Source organism: Echeneis naucrates, chromosome 13, assembly GCF_900963305.1.
Source record: "Echeneis naucrates chromosome 13, fEcheNa1.1, whole genome shotgun sequence".
Lineage (NCBI taxonomy): Eukaryota > Metazoa > Chordata > Actinopteri > Carangiformes > Echeneidae > Echeneis > Echeneis naucrates.
In genome coordinates, this window is record NC_042523.1 from 10,614,675 (window position 1) to 10,635,423 (window position 20,749).

General features: G+C 38.9%; 1 protein-coding gene across 2 annotated transcripts in view; it reads left to right on the plus strand.

The window, feature by feature from the left end:
* cadm1b (cell adhesion molecule 1b) overlaps positions 1–20,749 on the plus strand; it is a 132,843-nt gene that overhangs the window by 103,888 nt on the left and 8,206 nt on the right. For both annotated transcript variants that reach the window (XM_029518085.1, XM_029518084.1), the window contains 6 exons: positions 199–351; positions 1,770–1,907; positions 6,070–6,228; positions 7,878–7,974; positions 8,247–8,419; positions 16,198–16,248. In XM_029518085.1, coding sequence (XP_029373945.1) covers positions 199–351; positions 1,770–1,907; positions 6,070–6,228; positions 7,878–7,974; positions 8,247–8,419; positions 16,198–16,248 — 771 coding nt within the window. The remainder of the gene's footprint in view (positions 1–198; positions 352–1,769; positions 1,908–6,069; positions 6,229–7,877; positions 7,975–8,246; positions 8,420–16,197; positions 16,249–20,749) is intronic.

Sequence of the window (20,749 nt, forward strand, 5' to 3'; positions counted from 1 at the left end):
AAGGCGAAAGCCCACAAAAGGGTAGCTGCCCCCCACTCCTCCACTGTTCTCTTGTGTTTTTTCTAGTGATTCCATAGTCTTCTCCAGCTTCCCTCTCATTCTCAGCCCTCTCCACTTTTTCTTCTTCACTCCGTGTCTCATTTTTGTGTCCCCATATTCTATATCCTCACTGTCTCTGTCTCACATGTATCCCCACAGCTCTGAAGGACAGCCGGTTCCAGCTGGTGAATTTCTCTGACAACGAACTGCGGGTGTCTCTGTCCAATGTGTCACTCTCCGATGAGGGACGTTATGTGTGCCAGCTCTACACAGATCCTCCTCAGGAAGCTTACGCAGACATCACTGTCCTGGGTAAGTGTGAAGGTGCATGTGTGAATTTCACACACACAGCTAACCCCACCTCACAGATACTCCAACACACTTTCATTGTATTTCACTCGGCTATAGATATCGGATGCACAATAAAAGTAATCTTTGATCCCGTTATCTTTAGCAACTGAAACAAAATGTCAGCCAATTAGGCTCTTGCGGTGCTCAACAGCATAACGAAAAGGAGCAGATGCTGAAACTGATGGCTCAGACCGCGTTGGTTTTGGCAGCTGTGTTGACTCTGTGAATCCTGGTGAATGTTGACTTGGCTGCTTCAAACGATTCCCTATTGAGAGTCAGCTGTGCCACACTTTGATGCTTTGGAGTGAAATTACTCTAGTTAAGCTTTATTATACATGCAGACATCCTGGGGGATTGAAAGGAATTAAAAGCACTTTAAAGTAATTACTCTAGTTGTACAATTGAAACCTAGCTGCAATATTTCTGAACTAAGGGTTGCATTGAAGAGTCCTTGAAATAAACACCCCACTGACTTTTTGATTTCAAGCAACTGGAGTTTAGCAAGTTCGCTGCATTGACTAATGCAAAGGATAAGGGAGGACTGAGCCTTATTTTGTCTTCTGTAGATTTTACATCCAACTATGAGTTGTAATCACATTTACTTATGTAACTTTGGCATATAATTTCCGTTAACACTTTGAAATGAGGTTATAAAATATGTCCTTAGGGAAAGCGTAACTAATGCATGACTCATGATGACTTAATATATTTAGTAAATATATCATAAATTAATTTGCTCACGTCAAAAATAACTGAGTAACTATGAATTTATGATTAATGGCTCAACTATTGAAGACTTGATTCTAAATGTCACTTGGATGCTTTCTGGAAGCTCTCCGTGACCGCCCCTTGTTTATCTCTCAGTTACAAGATAGAGTTTAGAACAACCTTAGCCTTAGTAACATCCAGCTCCAGGTACATGCTGACAAGTGAGGGGAAAACGGAGAGACGAGTTGAAGGTAACAGATGGGCTTTAGTCTGTCCAATAAATTCTCTTCTGAGAGAAAATAGGCCACCTGAAGTGTTCATCATTACTTTATCATCATCTTCCACATGAAATCATCAGCGTTTATAAAGTTACATGAATTTGGACATGGACAGGTAATGTTTTCCTTTCAGATGGCCTAATGAAATGTCTTTCTGAAATGTCCTTTCAAATGTAAATCTTGCCGTTTCCTGCTAATGTGTTGTCATAGAAATTTGTAGATGGAGTAATTGTGATCTAAAATATATTGATGATGCTTTATGTTTTAATGACTTTCCTAAATAGTGAGAAAAAGACAAGGATATGTTATGTACCCTTATTCTTAAATGTTTTGTGTGCTCATGTGTAAATGGTGTCACACTGGTGTTTGATCGTTGCCGTTGCTGTGGGTCAGTCCCGCCAGGTAGTCCAATCATCGAGAGCCGCGAGGATGTGGTCAGCGAGGGGAACGAGACGGAGCTCACCTGCACAGCCATGGGCAGCAAGCCAGCTGCCTCCATCAGATGGATGAAAGGCGAGGAAGAACTGACAGGTCAGTAGAATAACAGCCTCCCCTGGTTTGCTCCACATGCTGAAGGCCTGCCCACTTCTCTCCAAGTCTTAGTTGCTGGAATCATGTTCTCTGTCAACAAATTGTAGTTTTCCACTGAGCTATTAATGTCTGGTGTTCCGTATTAGCAACTTCAGTGCCTTTGGCCAGCTACAGGCTGCTGCAGAGAGGAGTATATAATATGGAGTGGTGAAAAATCCTTATTACCTCTCAGTTATGATCAGAGGTCATCAATTATTCATTATGCACTTATTGTACAGCAAGAGGAGATATTCATTTTAGTCATATCGTATTTACACAAAGTGGATATCGCTGGGCTTGTTGTCAAATTATATATGTATTAGAATGGAGAGGATTCATTTGGGTTGTTGAGCGATGAAATATTTAGACAAGAGTGAATCTGAAGCTAAATGCCATCTGTGCCTCTAGTGTTCCCTACAGGAGTCGAAGTCAATTTCTGTTTATGAGTTGTCAAGTGTTTTGTAGGGGAGGGAGACATAACAGGATGGTTAGATCAGCGAAATGCCACTGACATGCTGAATGGGGCTAATCCATAGTGGCAGTGGGTACATAAGAGCAGTCACAGAGTCACCTCCTCTTGTACCCCAGGAAACGGAAATCACTACTCATTATGGACATGCTAAACAATTCATTAGCTCCTGCATGTATCAACACTATAAGGCGCACATCACGCTGGTTTTACAGTCTCTGTGATGATGTTTGTTGTCTTGTCTTGTGTGTGTCTGTGTGTGTGTGTGTGTGTTCCACAAAGACAACTGTAATGTCAAGAAATGCATTTGCTGGCTAAATTAAACACACTCTCAAATTGGAGGAATGGCTTTTGCAACCATTTATCATCCTGGCAGGTACAGGACTGACAGGTTCTGGCTTGAGAGACTCCACATACAAGGTGGCAAAATGCTTGTTAGCATAAATGACAGCTGCAATATTATTCAAATGTAGCGGAGCCCAGTGCTCAGCTGTGACCGCTGCTAAAGTACAGCAGGCGATTTGTTCCTTTGGCCAGTCCTATTTAAATGTGTTTCTAAATGTTGTATGCGGTTATGTGAAAGTGCATATGTTGGATTGAATCTGTATTTTGATAGAGAGTAGATGTATATTTTTTTTAACTAAAAATATTCAGTTCTTATTACATTTTAAATTGTTTAAAATGTAATGCTTTATATGCATATATTTTTGCACTTGTAATTTTAAGTTTAGCTTTTAAAGATTTTTAATTATGACGACAATCAGTATTCAGTCAAAATTATTTCAGGAATATCCTCCCAGATCAAACAAAGGCATTTTTTTAAAATGCTTTTCTGGTTCTAGTTTTAATTTCATAAAAAAAAAATTAGTAGAGCTTGAACAGATATTTTTAATATTGACCTTGGGGTAAAGCTGCTCTAACAAGAAATAATTAATAATAATAAAAAAAAAAGTACTAAAATAGACAGAGGTTGGGTGGGAGCCTTGCAAACCCAAACCTAAAGCATATACCTTATCTTTAATCATTCGTAAAGAATTTTTTATATAAAGTATTAATGATGCCAATGCAGACAGTAGATAAAAAGTGCCTCATTTTAAACTGATAGCATTGTCTTTCCCTCCTTCACCATGTCAAGTCATGTTCAAAAAAAAGAAAAATGCTGGAATGCGTAATTAAAATGAATGTGTCAAATGGCACAGCTATCATTCAATATTGATCCAGTGTTATTTGGCAGTTATCTTCGTTTTAGCCTGTTCTGTTCACGCTAATGTCATTGTAACACGTCTGTCAGAGAACTTTTCTAACAGCTTGATCAGTGACTGCTCTGCACTGTGATGGCAGGGAGGAGACTCGTGCAAAGAAGCTGACTGAAAGAAAATGTCACCCTGAGAAGACGCTATGCTTGATTGCGCTGGGATTGATCGGTGGTTGATGCTCACAAGAGCGTTTGATTTGACATCTTTGCTCCAACACTCAAATCTCCTCTGCATCCAGATTGGAGTCCTTCTATGACCTGATCCATAGTTGTTTTCCTAATCCAGGTACAGATGACACTATTAATTGACAAGCGTTGGTTGGCCAGTACACTGATATGGCGCTGTCTGTCGGTGTCACATCTTCAAAACATGGCACAGACGATGTTTTCCAACTCTTTGTCGTGGTGAAATTGCTTTAAAGAGTAATAAGGAAATGTAATTCATACCAGAAGTCAAAGTAAAGACAGTTTTTTTCATGACAGCACTGGGACGAGCCCAAGCAGAGCTATTTTCCTGACTTTGAAATGTGCTTTGTCCATCCCTTTGGTAGTTTGCATGGTGCAGAGGTCATATGAGAGGCACCACATCATGGGATTTCTCTTGCAGACATGGTAGAAAGGAATTCTCATAAAAAAAAAAAAAGACACTGCACCAAAGCAACTTTTTTTTTGTGTGTGTGTGTCACAAAGCATGCAATTGTAGATGTGTCATCTACAAGGTTGCCATGGAGAGGAGTGCAGTCATATCATATTGTATCACATGAAGCAGAACTAAGTCTTTATAGTTAGTCTACATTCATACAGTTATTTTCATGTATCCAGAAAATGTTACAGAATTGCAAAAAAACAAGTATTATGACAAAACTTTTTTTTTTTTTTTTTTTTTTCATTTAAGAGACTGAATTATTACAATGCTACTAGATGCTGGTAGTTTATAATTTTTGCCATAAATTGAATGAAATAAATAATGATTAATAATATTTTTTCTGCGTTTCAGCTTATTGACAAAGGATTTTAGCTCGAATAGAAACTGGAGACATGTTAATATTGATTGAACCCATATCTGTGTTATGGCACTTTAAGTTCTTTGACACTAATATTATTTCCTATTTTAAGAAGCCTTTTTCTGAGCCAATTTAGCAATGCAGCACAGTGGCTGGTATGAGACAATCATTTGGAATGGCTGAGAGGATAATGGCTAATCACCACAACCCTCCAATTCATATTGCACTTCACCCAGCTCTTGGAAATGCCCTCATTGACCTTGCAAATGTGATCTCTTGTCTGGTTTTGGTCTTCATGATTGCATGGTTACTAAGATGACATTTCTGATGTTGTTTATTGCAGAAGAAGATTGTACTTTTCTCTGATTGTTACCACAGTATTCTGCCTTTAAAAGGGGAAAATAAATGTAAAAACCTTATTTAACTTTTTTTATTTGGGAGTACATTATGTCTTGTACGTTGTGTAAAGTTCCAACTTATTTTAAAGAGTTGTGTCAATGACGTTAACAAATGAACTGTTTGTTACAAAACATTAAGGAGATCCCACTTGTGTAGCTACCAGTACAGTTTTTCATTCCTGCTGTTATTATCATTAGTGGTTTACTGTTAGTGCCTACTCTTCTCTAACAGTCAGTCTGTTTTCCAACAGCCTCCCCATACTTGGCAGAGTGGTCAAATTTAATGCCCGCGAGCGCACTGACCAGTTACCAGTCCCAGTACTTTAAATTTTATGTAGGCAGGTTTTTGGGTGGATGTTTGTGTTAAATGGGGTTAATATCCATCAAGAGGCCACATATGTGTGTGTTGGTGATCATCAACTGTGGAACAACAGTGTTTTGCCCTCCCTGAGTCCAGCTGGGCTCCCCTGTGACAAGGCTGAAATGGAAGTGTGCTGCAGGTCAGAGTGGGGCTGTAATTATTTCCTCACTTCATTAAGTGCGAGTAAACCATCACACTCAGCACTGCAGCTAATGCGATGCCCCTGTGGCATTGTAATGCTCTCTAAATGAATGCCCCTCTGACAGCCTAGGGCCTAGTGGGCAGCAGATTACTGCAGGGTTAGCCCCAACAATGCTCAGCCCTCAAGCTGCAGAGGTATTCATTATCAGGTTTGTATGACCCAGTCACTCCTCTCTGCTCTTGTCAGAACTGTAGGCCTCCAGCCCACCTGAATCCTCTAAAGTCTCATTCAGGCACCACATCACTGAATCGTAAATCAAATGTAAATGCCATTTAAATGCTCTCCTGCATTCCTAATAGCTACGACTGTTTGCTCATTATGGTCACAGCAGGTTGGTACTACTGCGGTATTTCAAATTTGTCTTTGAGCAGTTTTGCTCTTAACTCCCCCCCCCCCCAAAAAAAAAAAAATCATGCATGTGATGGTTCTTCTAGGTGAGACAACAGTCGAGGAGACGTATGACAGGATGTTTACTGTCACCAGCCGGGTAAAATTTTCTGTGACCAAAGAGGACGATGGAGTGCCAGTGGACTGCATCATTGACCACCCAGCTGTAAAGGACCTCCTGGCTCAAAGACACTTGGAAGTGCTATGTGAGTGACCTAAGACATTACTAGAATTAGACCTCAACCCCACAGACTATGTCAGAGATTGCCTCTTGTCTGGGCCAGTGGGGAGCTCAAGTGTGTACTTACAGGTGAGGATGTGGCATTTTCTGATCTCATGTACCTGCACAGACACTTTTGATTGTTCATCGATACCACCTACTGATAATTTCGTTTTTCATTTCTTTTTCATTTAATTTCCAACCACTTATCTGTCTGGGTCACAAGGTGCTGGAACCACATCTAGGTGGCATTTTGGGCGAGGGCGGGCTTCATCCTGGACAGGTTGCCAGTCTGTCGCAGGGCCAACACAAAGAAATGAACTTTTCTGAAAACCTTCCAAAACCGATGGCCAATATAATTTTTGGAGGCTAGTTTTTAAAATTAAGTCTTTGGCAAAGCAGAGAATGTTAATTTATGTAGAGCATTTCATACACAAAAGCAATTCAATGTGCTTAACATAAGAGGTCATACAGAGAGAAATAAAAACAGTGCTGAAACAATGAGCGATCATGTTAAAAGAACATGCAAAAAATCAGAAACATAAAATAACTGCATTAAAATTCTAAAAAGAATATGCAGCAGTCTGGAATAGGTAAAGGTTAATGTTAGGCTTGGTACATTTTCCATAAATGTGTTTTTTTGTGAATCAACGGTGTGGATGGCTGAGCGCTTGGACAAAGTGTCTTTTGGGAATGGATGTACATTTTCATGTGGGGAAATAATATAACTATGAAGGTACACAAACTACCACAAACAAAATAAAAACAGCAAAGTTACGCAAAATAATTGCACAGAAACTGTAAGCAAATTCAGGCAATGCCAAGTTACGACAATGATATAAATCACAACTTCAGGGATGTAAAATGTCCTCAATAATGTAAAGTAAGCACAATCAGAAAATTAGGCATTCGTGAACAAAAAGAGACTTAAAACTATTACAAAGAGGCCAAACAGCAGAAGATAGAACAAGAAAAAGTACATACAGTTACTCTTTAGGATGCTTTTGTGAAAAGTCTGCGTTTTTCACTGTCATCTATGAATCAGCATTGGTGGAATTTTAATCTTACAGTGCTCCCGTGCCTCAGCCCATGGGATACAGTTATCACAAGGGAATAAAAAGCATTAAGTCCAGTGTCACATGATGTTTAGTTGATCTTTAAATGCTGCATTGATTGAAGAAGTAATACAGGCTCCCTTACACTGTTAAACGTTAAGAAAGGTTAAAGTAGCCCTTTATAGTCTGTGTAGAATGTTAATTTTTTTTCAGGTAGACAACTGTTTTGTCTGACCTTTCAAGGAAAAAGAGAAAGCTTGACTGGAACCGCTTGACATTTTGGTAATCTTTGGTGAGCATTGATAAGAGGAAAAAATCATTTCTGCTGAAAGCTACTGTAGACTCACTGGATGTCTACTGAGCGAAAGGATAATCATTTCATCCTCTGCTATGTTTTACTGTCGGCTGTTTTGCTTTCATTTAAGTGAAGTCTGTTACTCTCAGTGATTCACTTCAGAGCATGATGATAATTTAACTTTTGCTTTGGCTGCAGGTGTGAAGGGAGAAAGAAATGCTTTGCTGTCACAACCTATGACCCTGGTTCATTGTAACTGCTTGTCGATATTTTGTGTTTTTTCAGATAAACCAGAAGTGAAGATTGTGGTGACATATCCTGAAGGTTTAACTAGAGAGGGTGATAATCTAGATTTGTCCTGCATTGCGGACGGAAAGCCACAGTGAGTGTTTATACTCATGGATACTGTATAACTTTACACATACAAATTCAGATCAAAATTTTCTTTTCAGGCCACCCGAGCACCCTTTAACATTTACATTTCATTGTACCATTTAAATGTTAGCAGTTGTTAGCATGCTGTATAGAGGACATCATTAGACAGGCCCTGCCAATGGCCCTCCTCAGACGATCTTAGATTTGACCTTTATTTCAGATTTCTAGTGTGGATAGACAGAGCTTGAGTGATGTGGGTGGTATTTATGCTCCCTCCAGTCCCCATCAGATTAACTGGTTGAGAGTAGACGAGGATGTGCCGCCGCATGCTGTGGTGACCGGCTCTGATCTCTACATTGAGAACCTCAACAAGTCCTACAACGGCACCTATCGCTGCGTGGCATCAAATGCTGTGGGAGAAGCCTATGACGACTATATCCTCTATGTGTATGGTAAGTATTACATTTCATTGCTCCCTCACAATATTGAAATACCTCCATCACCACTCTTTTACACCAGAATTCAGTGTGTATTCCTGATATCGTAATATTTTAAGACTTAACTGCCTGCAGGAGCTCTGGCAGTCGGGGATGGTATTGAGACAACAAGGATTTACTCCAGTGTTAATGCCACAAACAGACTGACATTTCAAATGTATATGGAAGATTGAGAGGAACGGGAAACCAAAACACAGAAGGTGGCTGCAGTTAGCAAATCCACAGTGCTCTGAATTTATCTTCAAGATTTGAACTGCTGCTGTATTATTAATGCATGATGATGAGGCTGAACCATATAGAGTGGAAAGATAAAGTAGATGTTGACTTTGGAGAGCCATGTGTGAAAACCAGGAAGAGAGATTTTGCATGGTAGGTTTATACTTTTGAATCAAAAGTTGGTATAGCAGAGTAAAATAAGCCAAGTGGAACATCACGTTTTGACACATACCCCATCGTCATACAGCAGACACTACTGACCTACATGCACACTCACATTAATCTATACTCTGCGCCCCCCAACAAACAGATAATACACATACACTCTTTTCCATTGTTGTATTAGGCAAGTTCTGAAAATGACTATCTGACAATCAAACCCATTTCATTTATGGATGTGCCAGCTAGGTGGAGGTCAGACAGGAGCCAGGGAGTGTACTTTTCACAACCCCCCCCACAGCTTTTTAACTTGTCAAAAAGCTTACACAGGGACTGAAAATCTGGATAGTATAAACTGCAAAACTATGAAGTCTTTTGATTTCTGATGTGATCAGACAGATGACTTTATTGGGTCTCAGTGCTGTTGACTCACATTGAAGTGGGTGGAATTTCAATGTGTTCTGCAGCCAACCAGTAAAGGGCAATAGAGGGACCATCTCTCCAGGGAATCGACAATGAATGCTGTGGATGGTTTAATCCCCTTGTTTTGAACTTCTCTTCACTGAGGCCTCTTCTCCTTTTTACATTAACATGATTATCAGTCATGGTACACTAATATTTTCCTGTTTACATTTCAACGCATCACTACCCACAAAACGTCAGTTAATTGAACAAAATCCCAAAATATCCAAATATATTAAATACATAAAGAGAAAAATATTTTGGTGACTGTATGCGGCTGTAATCACACATAATCTGAAAAAGTTAAACACAACTGTTTAGTGGTGTGCTGAGCATCCTTACACTTGAATGGGCAAGTGGAAACAGCAGGAGAGACCTGTCTGAAGTTTTGAAAGTGAAGGGGACTTAATCTTTTAGGATTCATGTAACTCAGCCCTTAATTTTCTATTTTTGGTGGCTGGCAAGGATGTTGAGGAAGTGGGGAAAATAAATTTGCGGCAGGTGCAGCCATTGTTGGTGAGTAGCTTTCTCTCCTTAGAGCACTTGTTCCCTGCTGTTTAGAAGAGGATTTTGTATTTCGCTCCCAAGTTTCAATTTGTTTCCGTCTACATGCCAAGAACATTGTCTAAAAGAAACCTCATCCAAAACAATGGAAAAGGGTGGCTCTGCTAGTATGTGTGAAAATGTTTTCCTTTAATGTGCAATTTATACAGATTTTTAAATTTGTTGTATTTTTAATTAGAAATCTTGTCAATCAAACCTGTTGATTATAATATCAAATTTAAAATAGTTAGCAGACCTGGCTTAGAATTTAAAGTTGACATCTACTCTAAAATGTGTCCCTTATTGTTACTTCATTTGCATATTTCAGCCTCAATGTGCAGAATTATTTACAGTAGCAGGAAAGGTTGGACTGACCTGGTTTTCTATATTAATCAGACATTAATAAAAACAAAAACACAATCTGATCTTTGTTTAAGCAACAAGAGAAACATAATGTCCTCCAGCTAATATCACACAAAGTCAAAACTCTCATGTCTTTATTGAACACGGGTTAAACACCTGCAGTGAAGGTGGAAAAAACTGGTCCTTTGCACCAATAGACTGAAACAAGCTCTTCTAGAAGCTAGTGGTCAGACCTATACACTGTTTAGGGGGATTTTGTATCATTCTTCCAACAAAACAGTTTGTTTGTTGATCACATCCAGCTAACCCAGGACTCCACGACTTATTGAATTCTTGGACAATTTTCGTGGCTCCTTTTTTCCAATTGTTGTTTTTAATTCAGCTTAACTCAAAAGGACTCCAGTCATCTTTTGTTAATGTCAGGTGAGAGTGTTCACACATTTTTTCACATCAATACACATTCATGGTAAATTGGTGGAAGTGTGTGCATCTATGTATAAATCTGTCTCAAAATATACTCAGATTTTTATCTAACTTATAATAATGAACAAACAGATCAGTTCATTGATCTTGTTCATATTAAAAACGTCATTCAAACATTCACTGTGTAGCTCGGAAAAGTAATTGCACCAACTAAAGCTAATTGGAAAACAGAGTATAAATAGTCCAATAAGTCCAATAAACAAAAGCAGGCTCAAGGCTTCAACGTGTTAAAAGATAAATAAACAACTTGAACATTTTGAGTTTGCTGCTCACTGGAAATAACTGCTGATGAGAAAAATGGCCCACAGAAATTGCTGATTTGCATAAAGCTACAAGGGTTACAAAGTCATCTCAAAGACTTTAGATATTGATCAGTCCACAGCTTGAGAAAATTTAATCAGTTCTCTCTCCACTCTAAGCTACGTTGACTCCAAAGACCCAGAGGAGGATTCACAGTGAGGTTAAGAAGAACTAGAGGACAGTAAAACTTTTTTAAATGAATGATCACACTTTGTAACTCTCAGAAGCCACTGCGCTGACATCAAACTTTTTCTGTAAATAGTTATCGGAGAGAATTCATGCTTGTTATAAACTATGACAATATTTTTTAAATTATATAATGATGTGTCTGAGTACACCTTAATAAACGCTGCCACACTCTATTTCTTTAGAATGTTCACACCCTGGTAGGTTATGCAAGTATAGTTAGTATGAAGCGTGTTGTTACAGTTTCCTTTTTTTTATCTACTTTATTTACAGTTTTTAAACTTTACAAAGCTGTAAAAGAAAGAGGGGCTGCCAGACTTGTTATAGTTTCTTAATCACACGTAGATTGCAGATGCAGATTGTTAGATTTGGGCACAGGAACTACCACTCATGTTAAGACCAAACATGTGGCCAAGGAGGCAGGCTCAGACGAGGCGAGATGAGGTGCAGTGTTACGCCTGAAACAAAGCTGTCGCTGCACACCGCCTTGTTGTAGATTTTGAGAGAGCCAATTACAGGTTTCAGACTGATTCCTATTACTCTGTCTGCTTATTTAGTTAATTTTGACAGCCATGAACTGTGTGTCAAAAACCAGCAATATGACTTTGTGTGTGTCTGGCTGATGAGCAACTGTCTTATTGCTGAAGATGTGCATTTGTGAAAATTAAATCCATTAGTAACATTTTCCCATCAACGCCATTTCACTAATTGTGGGGCAAGCAGTGAATAGGATTTTAATGGAAGGACAAGGTCTTAGGCAGAGTCGGCAAAAACCTGCCAGATTCAGAGGAAATTGCAGAAGAATAACAAGGAGTGATTTGGTGTGGGACAAATACTATTCCTCCCCTCCTTATTAGGTCAAAGCAACCCTGGACTCAATTTCTACACCTGGAAACTTTTAAAACTTAAAAACAATCTCCTGAACGGTTTAGTGGATAGGTATTATTGATGTTTTGGAAATGCACAAAGCCTAATCATGTGGGGTTTTTACAAATGTCTTATATCCTGTGCTTCAAAGACAGCAGGATCTCACTAATCCAAATCTTCCAGGTACATAGCATTCAGAGAGGCATTGGAATTCCTGTTTTCAACTCTCGAAATATCTTCAGTTGCATAAAAAAACAACAACTGTTCAATTGCTGAACAAATGTTCAGCAATTTAGCTTAGTCGATGTTCAGAGAATTAATGTGTTTATTTCACCAGCTGACATGTGTGACTTTGTAACTATGACATAGGCTTCCTGTGACTCTCATAACTCTGTTGGCCCATGGTTATTCATCATCGCGCTCTGCCAGGCAGATGATGACATCTGCTTGCTCCCAACGGGCCCAAAATGATCACTCCCAAACAAAAGGACAGCATATGCCGGAAAACAGCTCACTCAAGGCTGACTTATTCAAGCTTTCATGACTAAATTCCTAATTTGTGCAAAGATTCATCTGAAACTCAGATTAACTGTACTTCCTCCTTGAGTGTAAATCCTCCCAGATTGTACTTTTTTTTAATGAACCAGTTGTCTAAAGCATAGATTTTATAATCCTCTAACAGGGATTTTCTTTGAATTTATAGTGGGCTTTTAAGAGTTCATAAATGATGAGTGTCCACCGCTGTTAAATCAATATGTCATTTGCTTCATGTCACACCTGTAACCCTTGCAAGAATGCATGAAAGCAATGAGAAGCAAATGTCCTCTGGTCCACGATGAAAGCTACAGGATCTCTGTTATCAGTGCATATGCCTTTTGCCATGGCGTCCTCAATTAGTAAATTCCTATCCACATATTTTACCAGTTTCCATTAAACACCGTTTCTCTGGAGGACCGGCATTGGAAGCTCTATGACTTCAGTTTGCTATAATGAGACACAGGAGATTGGCAAAAGGTACTCATAACAGCGTATAATTATGTCTGCGACTCCCACACCTCTTTTCTGGAGGATTTAATGCCTGGCAAAATCATGTTGTGGTCCATACGAGGATTTGTTGTCCCAGACTAATCATGCTTGCTACAGTGGCTTAATTAGTGTGTGTTTCTGCAACATAGATTGGTTTTAGCGTGAAAACCTTGGGCTTTTTTTTTTTTTTTGTGTGTGTGTGTGTGTGTGGCTTTTCAGCAGCAATACGTTAATACGGCCCTCTTCTCATCCTGGCTACTAACTTCAGACTACAGAATCACCATTTCTTCGATTATCTCTTCGCCATCAAACCTGTCTGACTTTTGTTTTACCAATTGCATGCAACAAATATCTTTATTTTAATGAGCTGTTTTTTGTTTGTGAGTGTCATTGATAGAGCTCAGCTGAATTGTCCATCAGCGCTCTTGTCCTGCTGCCACCCTCTACTGGCACTAGTCCTTCGGGCTCTTCCTATTTCAAAAAGACTAATGACCTTTCAGTGTGCGACAGCCCAGACAGGTGTGAGGCCGATGTAAATCCACATCAAGTCCCATTGTGGCGCACGTATTGTGTGCGGTTGGTCGAAAGGCTGAGAAAGAGGCTTGTCATGCTGTTGTCCGTGAGGGTGTGTCTGCAGTTGTCTGTGAATTGTGCCCCCTGGGCAGTGTGCAGAGTGGGAGAGAGCTGGCCAGACAGAGGTCTTTCTCTCTCAAAGGTTACCTGCTGCTATAACTCACACATACTGCCTGTTGGCAGGAGAACAATGCTGCTTTTACCACCACAGTTTAGTCACAGTTGACTTTTTGACCTATAAATCTTCAAAGGACACAAAGTCAAAGAATCACAAGGATTTGGACAGTTGGGGTTTATCTGGGTTTTGACATAATATGAGCAGACAGGACTTGAGGGTCTCCCTGTTCTTATGAAAAACTGTCCCTCTGAATCACACCAATTTGCCAAATATACAGCATAATGAGGAACATCTTACAATACATCAGCTTGTGGACTTTTACACAATAAGAATTTATTTGATACATTCTAACAACATCTTTTATAGGTATTTCTCTCTGTTTTTAGACAATTCCTTGAGAGAAGTTCATGTAAAATGAACTTTTAACCAAGGGAAACAAACAGACAAAAGGAAAGCAAAATATCTTCCTTGCTGCCATGTTGGCAGGCTGGTTTAAGCAGGCATAGATAAACAATTTCTACTACATTGTTTCACTTTATGGTTAAATTTTCTCATATCAAATTCTTCACTGATACAAATAGTCCCTGAAAATATGGCCTCTCCAAAATACACTCATATTTCAGCCCTCATAATGCTGAGCCCAAGGTTATCCAGCCTGGAAATTGCCCATGGAGAATTCTTGTTCGGCTGGATATTATATGTGCCACATCCTATCCCGGCCTTTGTGAAGACCCTCTTCCCTGAATGGCCAATTTCCCTCTTCCAGACAGTGACATTTCAGCTATCAGACTGCCTTCGGTCACAGGAAAAGAAATACAGCCCACCCCCCTCTTCAAATGCTGTCAGAGGAGAATCTCTTCCTGATACCCTGATACCCTGATACCCCCGTACCACCATCAACACCACCTCCGCCATACACTCCATTCCCCGCGGCAACATTATGCTGTCCTTGATGTTTTATCATTAGTTTGGGAGTGTGTGGTCCCCCACTGCTGTCTTTTGATGGAGTGCAGACAGTAAAGGCACAGAGACAGCCAGCCAATTTCCCCTGCTGCGACTCTCCCACAGCAAGGGGTCGTGCTATCTCTCCCCGGCACCAGAGCCAAGCATATATTCCCCTGATGAGGAAGCTTTAAGCTCTCCTTAGTACCATCACATACCTGAATTGCCTTCCATTTTGTCTTTCTGATTATTTTGTTTGGGGGTTAGTGACAGGCCTAATCAGTACATTGTGGGTTGGAGGATGCTGCTCGTGGCTCTGCTGTGCTGCAGCGGAAGACCACCAGAGTGGTTTAATTTGTAGTTTGACATTAATTATTGAGAGAGGCTGTGGGAAATAGCAATACCTTTCCATGATTGCCAGACAATATATTCATAGATAATTAGAAGATTGATCAAAAAAGGAAATTTAGACACTTGCCGTAATAGAATCCAAGACAACGGGAATGAAAACATTAATGTTTTGTATCGGTTTGTTTTGACATACTAGGATTTTGAAGTGTGTGTCAATCGCCCACTTCTGCGTTGACTGAAACATTTCAACAACTATTGGAGACAATCCCCGGGGCAATTATTTCTAATGACTTTGTTGATCCTTTGACTTCCAGATCTAGCACTACCAGAAGGTTGACTTTTCGTCTTTAATGAAATGTGTCAGCATCTACTAGATATATTGTCATTAAAATGCCTCTCTGTACACTAGCTAGAACAGAATATTCAGATCAAACTTTAAACATTGCCATTGTGAGCTTGCACACTTGCTGATGCTGACTTTTAGGTTCTGCTTAAAGGAGATTGGGTCAGATGTTTTTTCAAGTTTGTCTCAACAATATTCAGGTGCCCATTTGTACTGTAGTAATGTTTATGACAATGATTCCCCTTGATTAATTTGGCCTAAAATAAATTCTTCCTTAAAGTGCTTTATCTTAAGTTTAAGTAGTCGAAGTTCTTCACACTAACTGCCTATCTCCCAATCAGGTACCATTTAAGGCACTTCTGTGCTGAGTGGCAATGATACATTATTAACACAAAAAGATCTCCTAGTAAAAATATCACTCACTTTATCTGTCTAACTCAAACAGCTAAAGCTTCATTTTTGTTTCAGATAAAGGTTTGGAAATAACTTTTCAGAGAGAAAGTATTGTAAACTGAAAGGAAGCTCTGGAGGAATAATTAGTGAACCAATCTGCTGCAGTGTTCATATGGTCACTGCTTTATTATTCCAAGGTAGACATGAAAACGTGTGATGCTATCCCTAAAGTACAGCTTCATAGAACTACCAGCAAACAATTAACTCAATGCAGCAGCTAAAACATGTGCATGTTAAGATTTTTATAGTGCAGTCTCTCATCTTCAATAACTTTTGTCTATTTCTTTACTCTTGTCGTCCTTTATTTCTTATACATGTTCTTTATTTTTTTTTACTCTTTTCATCTAGATGCTCCCACTACTATCCCCACACCCACCACCAACCCAGTCAACACGCAAGGTACTGTATGCCCCCACTACCTTCCCTGTCAGCAATCATATGTGTGAGGGTGTGTGTGTTGCATGCATGTATAATCAGATGATGGAGGAGAGAAAGAAGTTGTGCCCGAGGCTAAGAGAGTCTGTGGATGGCCAGTTTTAATCAGATAGTGCTGCTGATAGGTGACACTGTGGACAAGCAGCGTAGCTGTCAGACACCTGTCATGGCCCTTTCCTGTCACATGTTTGATCTGAGAATATAATATAAGAGATGCTGCTTTGCTGTTCTGCTATCTTATTGGCATCTGCAGCTATATCTCAACCGGCCCATCCATCATATTATAATGCCCCTTGCATCTCTCCAACAAATGCCAGTCACATTTTCGTCTTTGCAAGGCCAAAAAACATCAATAACTATTTTCTCAAAGACACGTGTACTAAAGGCAGTTCATTTGTGCGTTTTACAGCAGAGTAACCTTTTGCCATCTTCTGTGCACACTATTTTACTTTGATTTACCAGTTTCAAAATTTCATTTTAATATTAACCATTAAAAAATGCCATTATTTCAAAAGTACCACTAAAGCTACACAGATGGCGAGGCAACCTTGGGAGTTGACATTTGGATATGCCAGAATGTGACATTTCAATACAAAAACTATCCTTAAAGAATAGATCGGTTTATCAATAGCAGCTTTAGAGATACAGCAATATTGGCCCTTTTGTCACGATCATTCTGCAACTCATGCGTTTGTAAAAATGTGGAGTGGCAATATTCACCTTAACAATTCATTTCTATGTTAATGTGATGAAAAATTAGCTGTCCAATAGTTTATTTGTGCATTATGTGTTTATTCAGTAAAGATTGGATCAAGAGTCATATGAAAAGCATTTGCCATAGTTATGTCAGGGGGGTCTCTTGATTTTTTATTTTTTTTTTTATTTTATTTTTTTTTTAGGGGGGCCTGTTTTACATTTCATGGTCATGTCACAGTTTGAGTATTGGCAGTACCTCACTGATGATGCTGCATTGATACGTTATTTCCGCTACCTTACTTTTTCTGTTTGTGGCCCAGTCAAACAGGAAGTTAATTTTTGCAGCACTATGCATTACTCTGCATTTTTCTTTAAGCTCTTCTCCTTGGAGTAACACTGATGCAGCTGTCTCTGTGTTTTCTGCTGTAACATTCCAGTAATTTCCGAAAGACAAGCTTGAAAGAGGATTTGCCGTGATTTATGCAGTACATGCTGGGAGGATGTAATTGAGCTTTCTTGCAGTTCACTACTCTTCTAAATACCCTGTCACAGGGGCAATGCTAAGCTGGCTTGTGGTAGATTGCTTAGCACCACCTTAATCAGCATAACGGCACAGTATAGCATTTTCCCCTCGCCAACAAGGAAGTGTACAATGTAGCACAATTTCTCATGGATCCATTTTAAACTTTGCATGAATCCTTATTGCCACTGTCACCACCAGCTGTGATTTTCTCTCGAGGTCAGAGGCAACAGGACTGCTAACAATTCTGGAAGTCCAGTCAGACAATGTCCTATGCAGTTATTGAAAGAAATCATCAAATCCCTATAACTGAATTTGCTCTTTGATTACAAATACAAAGTTTGGATAGTCAGGAATAAAACCAAATTTATTCACACAGTTTCATCACCAAACAACTGATGGAAGTTTGCCATGAAAAAACACAGTGGAGAAGTAAAACCCCAGCAAAAAAGCACTAGCTATCTGAGATAAAGTAAATGTGATTATGTTGTTGTAATTATGAAATTCTCGCTTTGCACCCTTGTTGTCTTCATTTGTGAATGAACTATAAATAGATTATTAGATTATTTATAAATGTGCTGTATGAGAGTTTGTCACATAAAAAAAAAATATGCTGAGTTTTTATACAGGTGAAGTCTTAATAATAGTCAACAAGTCAACAATAATAATAATAATAGATTGTAAATGCAGTTCTTATGAACTATAGGTCAATCAGTTTGAATCGTAGTCATGACTTGAAAGAACTTACTGAATGAAAATATTAAATTTCCTGTCATTTAGCAAACACTTCCACTTGGGCCCAATATTTACATTCTGTACCGTCAAAAAACAACCAAGGAAGGTTTCTGAACATCTGTAATGGCCCTGCCTCTCATAAATGATATGCTGTAATTTAATGTGAAATTGTTAGAATTTCAAATTGTCCTCAATCATCTTTGCTGTTTCAGCTTAGAAATAAATTAGTTAGTTCATCTCCACAACATGGCTATCGATGTCAAGTTATGAACGCATTTTCACATAAACTACAACATTTCCCAACTTTCTGTAAACATGGCCATAACGAGCATGTTAATTGTAAGAACACTAAAACAGAAGGCTTTTACTTTACATATCATAACATAATGTGTTAAAAAGGTCAGCAGATATGTGAGACCATGTTGGACTGTGATTTTGTTCCAGACATTCAGATATATCAAGTTTAGTCATGTCATTTTAAATGTAACTATTACGGCTCAACTTTAATGTTCCCAAGGGGCAATTGGTTGCACAGCCAGCAATGTAACAGGTATACAAGCATACATTAAACACACATTAAAATCGTACAAGTTGTAAAAAAACAAACAACCAAACCACGCGTCACATGTGCAACTGCTGCTCCATGTCGCCATTAGACAGCGTCATTAACTATGCAAAATATTGTCATGAATAAGCAACGTTTAAAGTTAAAAAAAAAAAAGTGCTCCACAAGTTCTTTGCCAGTTGTTGTTGTTGTTGTTGTTGTTTTTTTTTTTTTTTGTTTTTGAGCAGAGGGTAGAGTTTACCCAGAATCCCTAGCTCTGAAGGAATAAAAAGGGAGTCTGTGGCGATAATGCTCCAGCTCGTCAGATGCTCAGAGATGATCCAAGGCAGGGACATCATATCCCAGCTAAGCCTTCAGTAACCCCCTCTCCCCCCGGCTTGTGAAGAGGAGCCAGAGGAAAGACAAAGAACAAGGAATTATGTTGTAGACTTGATTAAAAAGACCCCATGTTTCCGCAGATCTGCCGTCCAGGGTAAATTGTTGTTAAGCATGCTAAAGCAGGACCTCTGCACAGTAAACTAAACTCATGGATGGAATTTACATTACTCCTGTCACTTTCCTCAAACTTATTTTCCTATTTTTTCCCTTCTATCTTTAGCTCAGGTCACTTTGGGTTTGAAAAGAATAACTTTAACAAACAGCCGCCACTTTGCCTTTCTGTTATTTGTTCTAATGTTATGCAGCCTTAAATTCCAACGTGCAGACATAATTCACAATTTTGTAAATTCTATTTTAATTGAGTCACATCACTCATGACACCCTTATAAGATAATAAGGTATCTATGACAGAAAGCAAAAGTTATTTTAAGAAGGTTGGCAATAAATTGTCTTCTTGGTACATTGTCTTACACAATTTTAATGTCATTTCTGAACTGCTTTATCCATGAAATAGTTTCTGGTGTTAGTGTTGACTGCTTTTCCCGACCTCTGAAACCAAACTCACTCAACTTAATTGTCTAAAAGAATAAAATGACCAAAACTTAAAAACGACTTCAGAGCATGATGAGTTAAATAGAGCTCTCTGAGGTCACCAGCCTTCCAGTTGAAGGATAATATAATGTTGTAAATGAACGGCTACTAAGAGCTTTACAAGCAGACATTGCACTATACAGGAACCTCAGTCTGGCCTTCATACTGCACCCGTTAGACTTGATAATACTACTAACCATAATGAAGTTTTTACTGCTTTCTTTGCCAAGCTGTCAGGGATTTGTAGATCCCTCTGACTTTTACATGTGGTGCACTGAATGCATACATGGCTTCAGGGTTACCATCACTATTTTCCAACATATACATAGGATTTTTTTTTTTCCACAAGCTCGGAAATCATGTTATTTTGCACCAGATAGTATTTTAGGAAGCCATTTCTGGCAGGTTTTCATAAATTGCAGGTTCTTCAGTCAGCACTGGTTCATGTTAGGTGTTGGCAGGTTTCCACTGCTGTTTAGTCCTGGGATTCAAGCCCCAACTCCATGCACACAATTCACTTCAACAAAGACTGTTAAGAGTGTATTTAGTATTCATCTAATTAGTCATTAAACATTTAGCAACATTGTTTTAAGTCTCATATGTATAATTTTTCTGAAGTAATTCATTGGAAAAATTAAAGAATCATTTAGAAATGCTAATTATTATTTCTTTACTCTGAAATTGTCTTTGCTTTAAACAGTTGAGAGAGAGAAAATGGTCCATTTTAATTGGTCTCCAGGGAATATGTTAGTAATGCCTGTCCACCCTGAAGTTAAAAGAATGTTTCATTGCAATAATATTTTGTTTAGTTTTTTTTGTTTTTTTACGGAGCAGGTGTGAAAGCTTTCCGGAGCACATTAAGGTTTGGAGATTGAATGTTATGTCCCAGTGAGCTCAAATTGTGTCCTCACTTTCAGCTGATAAAGTGTACTTTTGTGGCATGTTACTTGAGGCAACTTTTGGAATAGAGTAGTGATTTC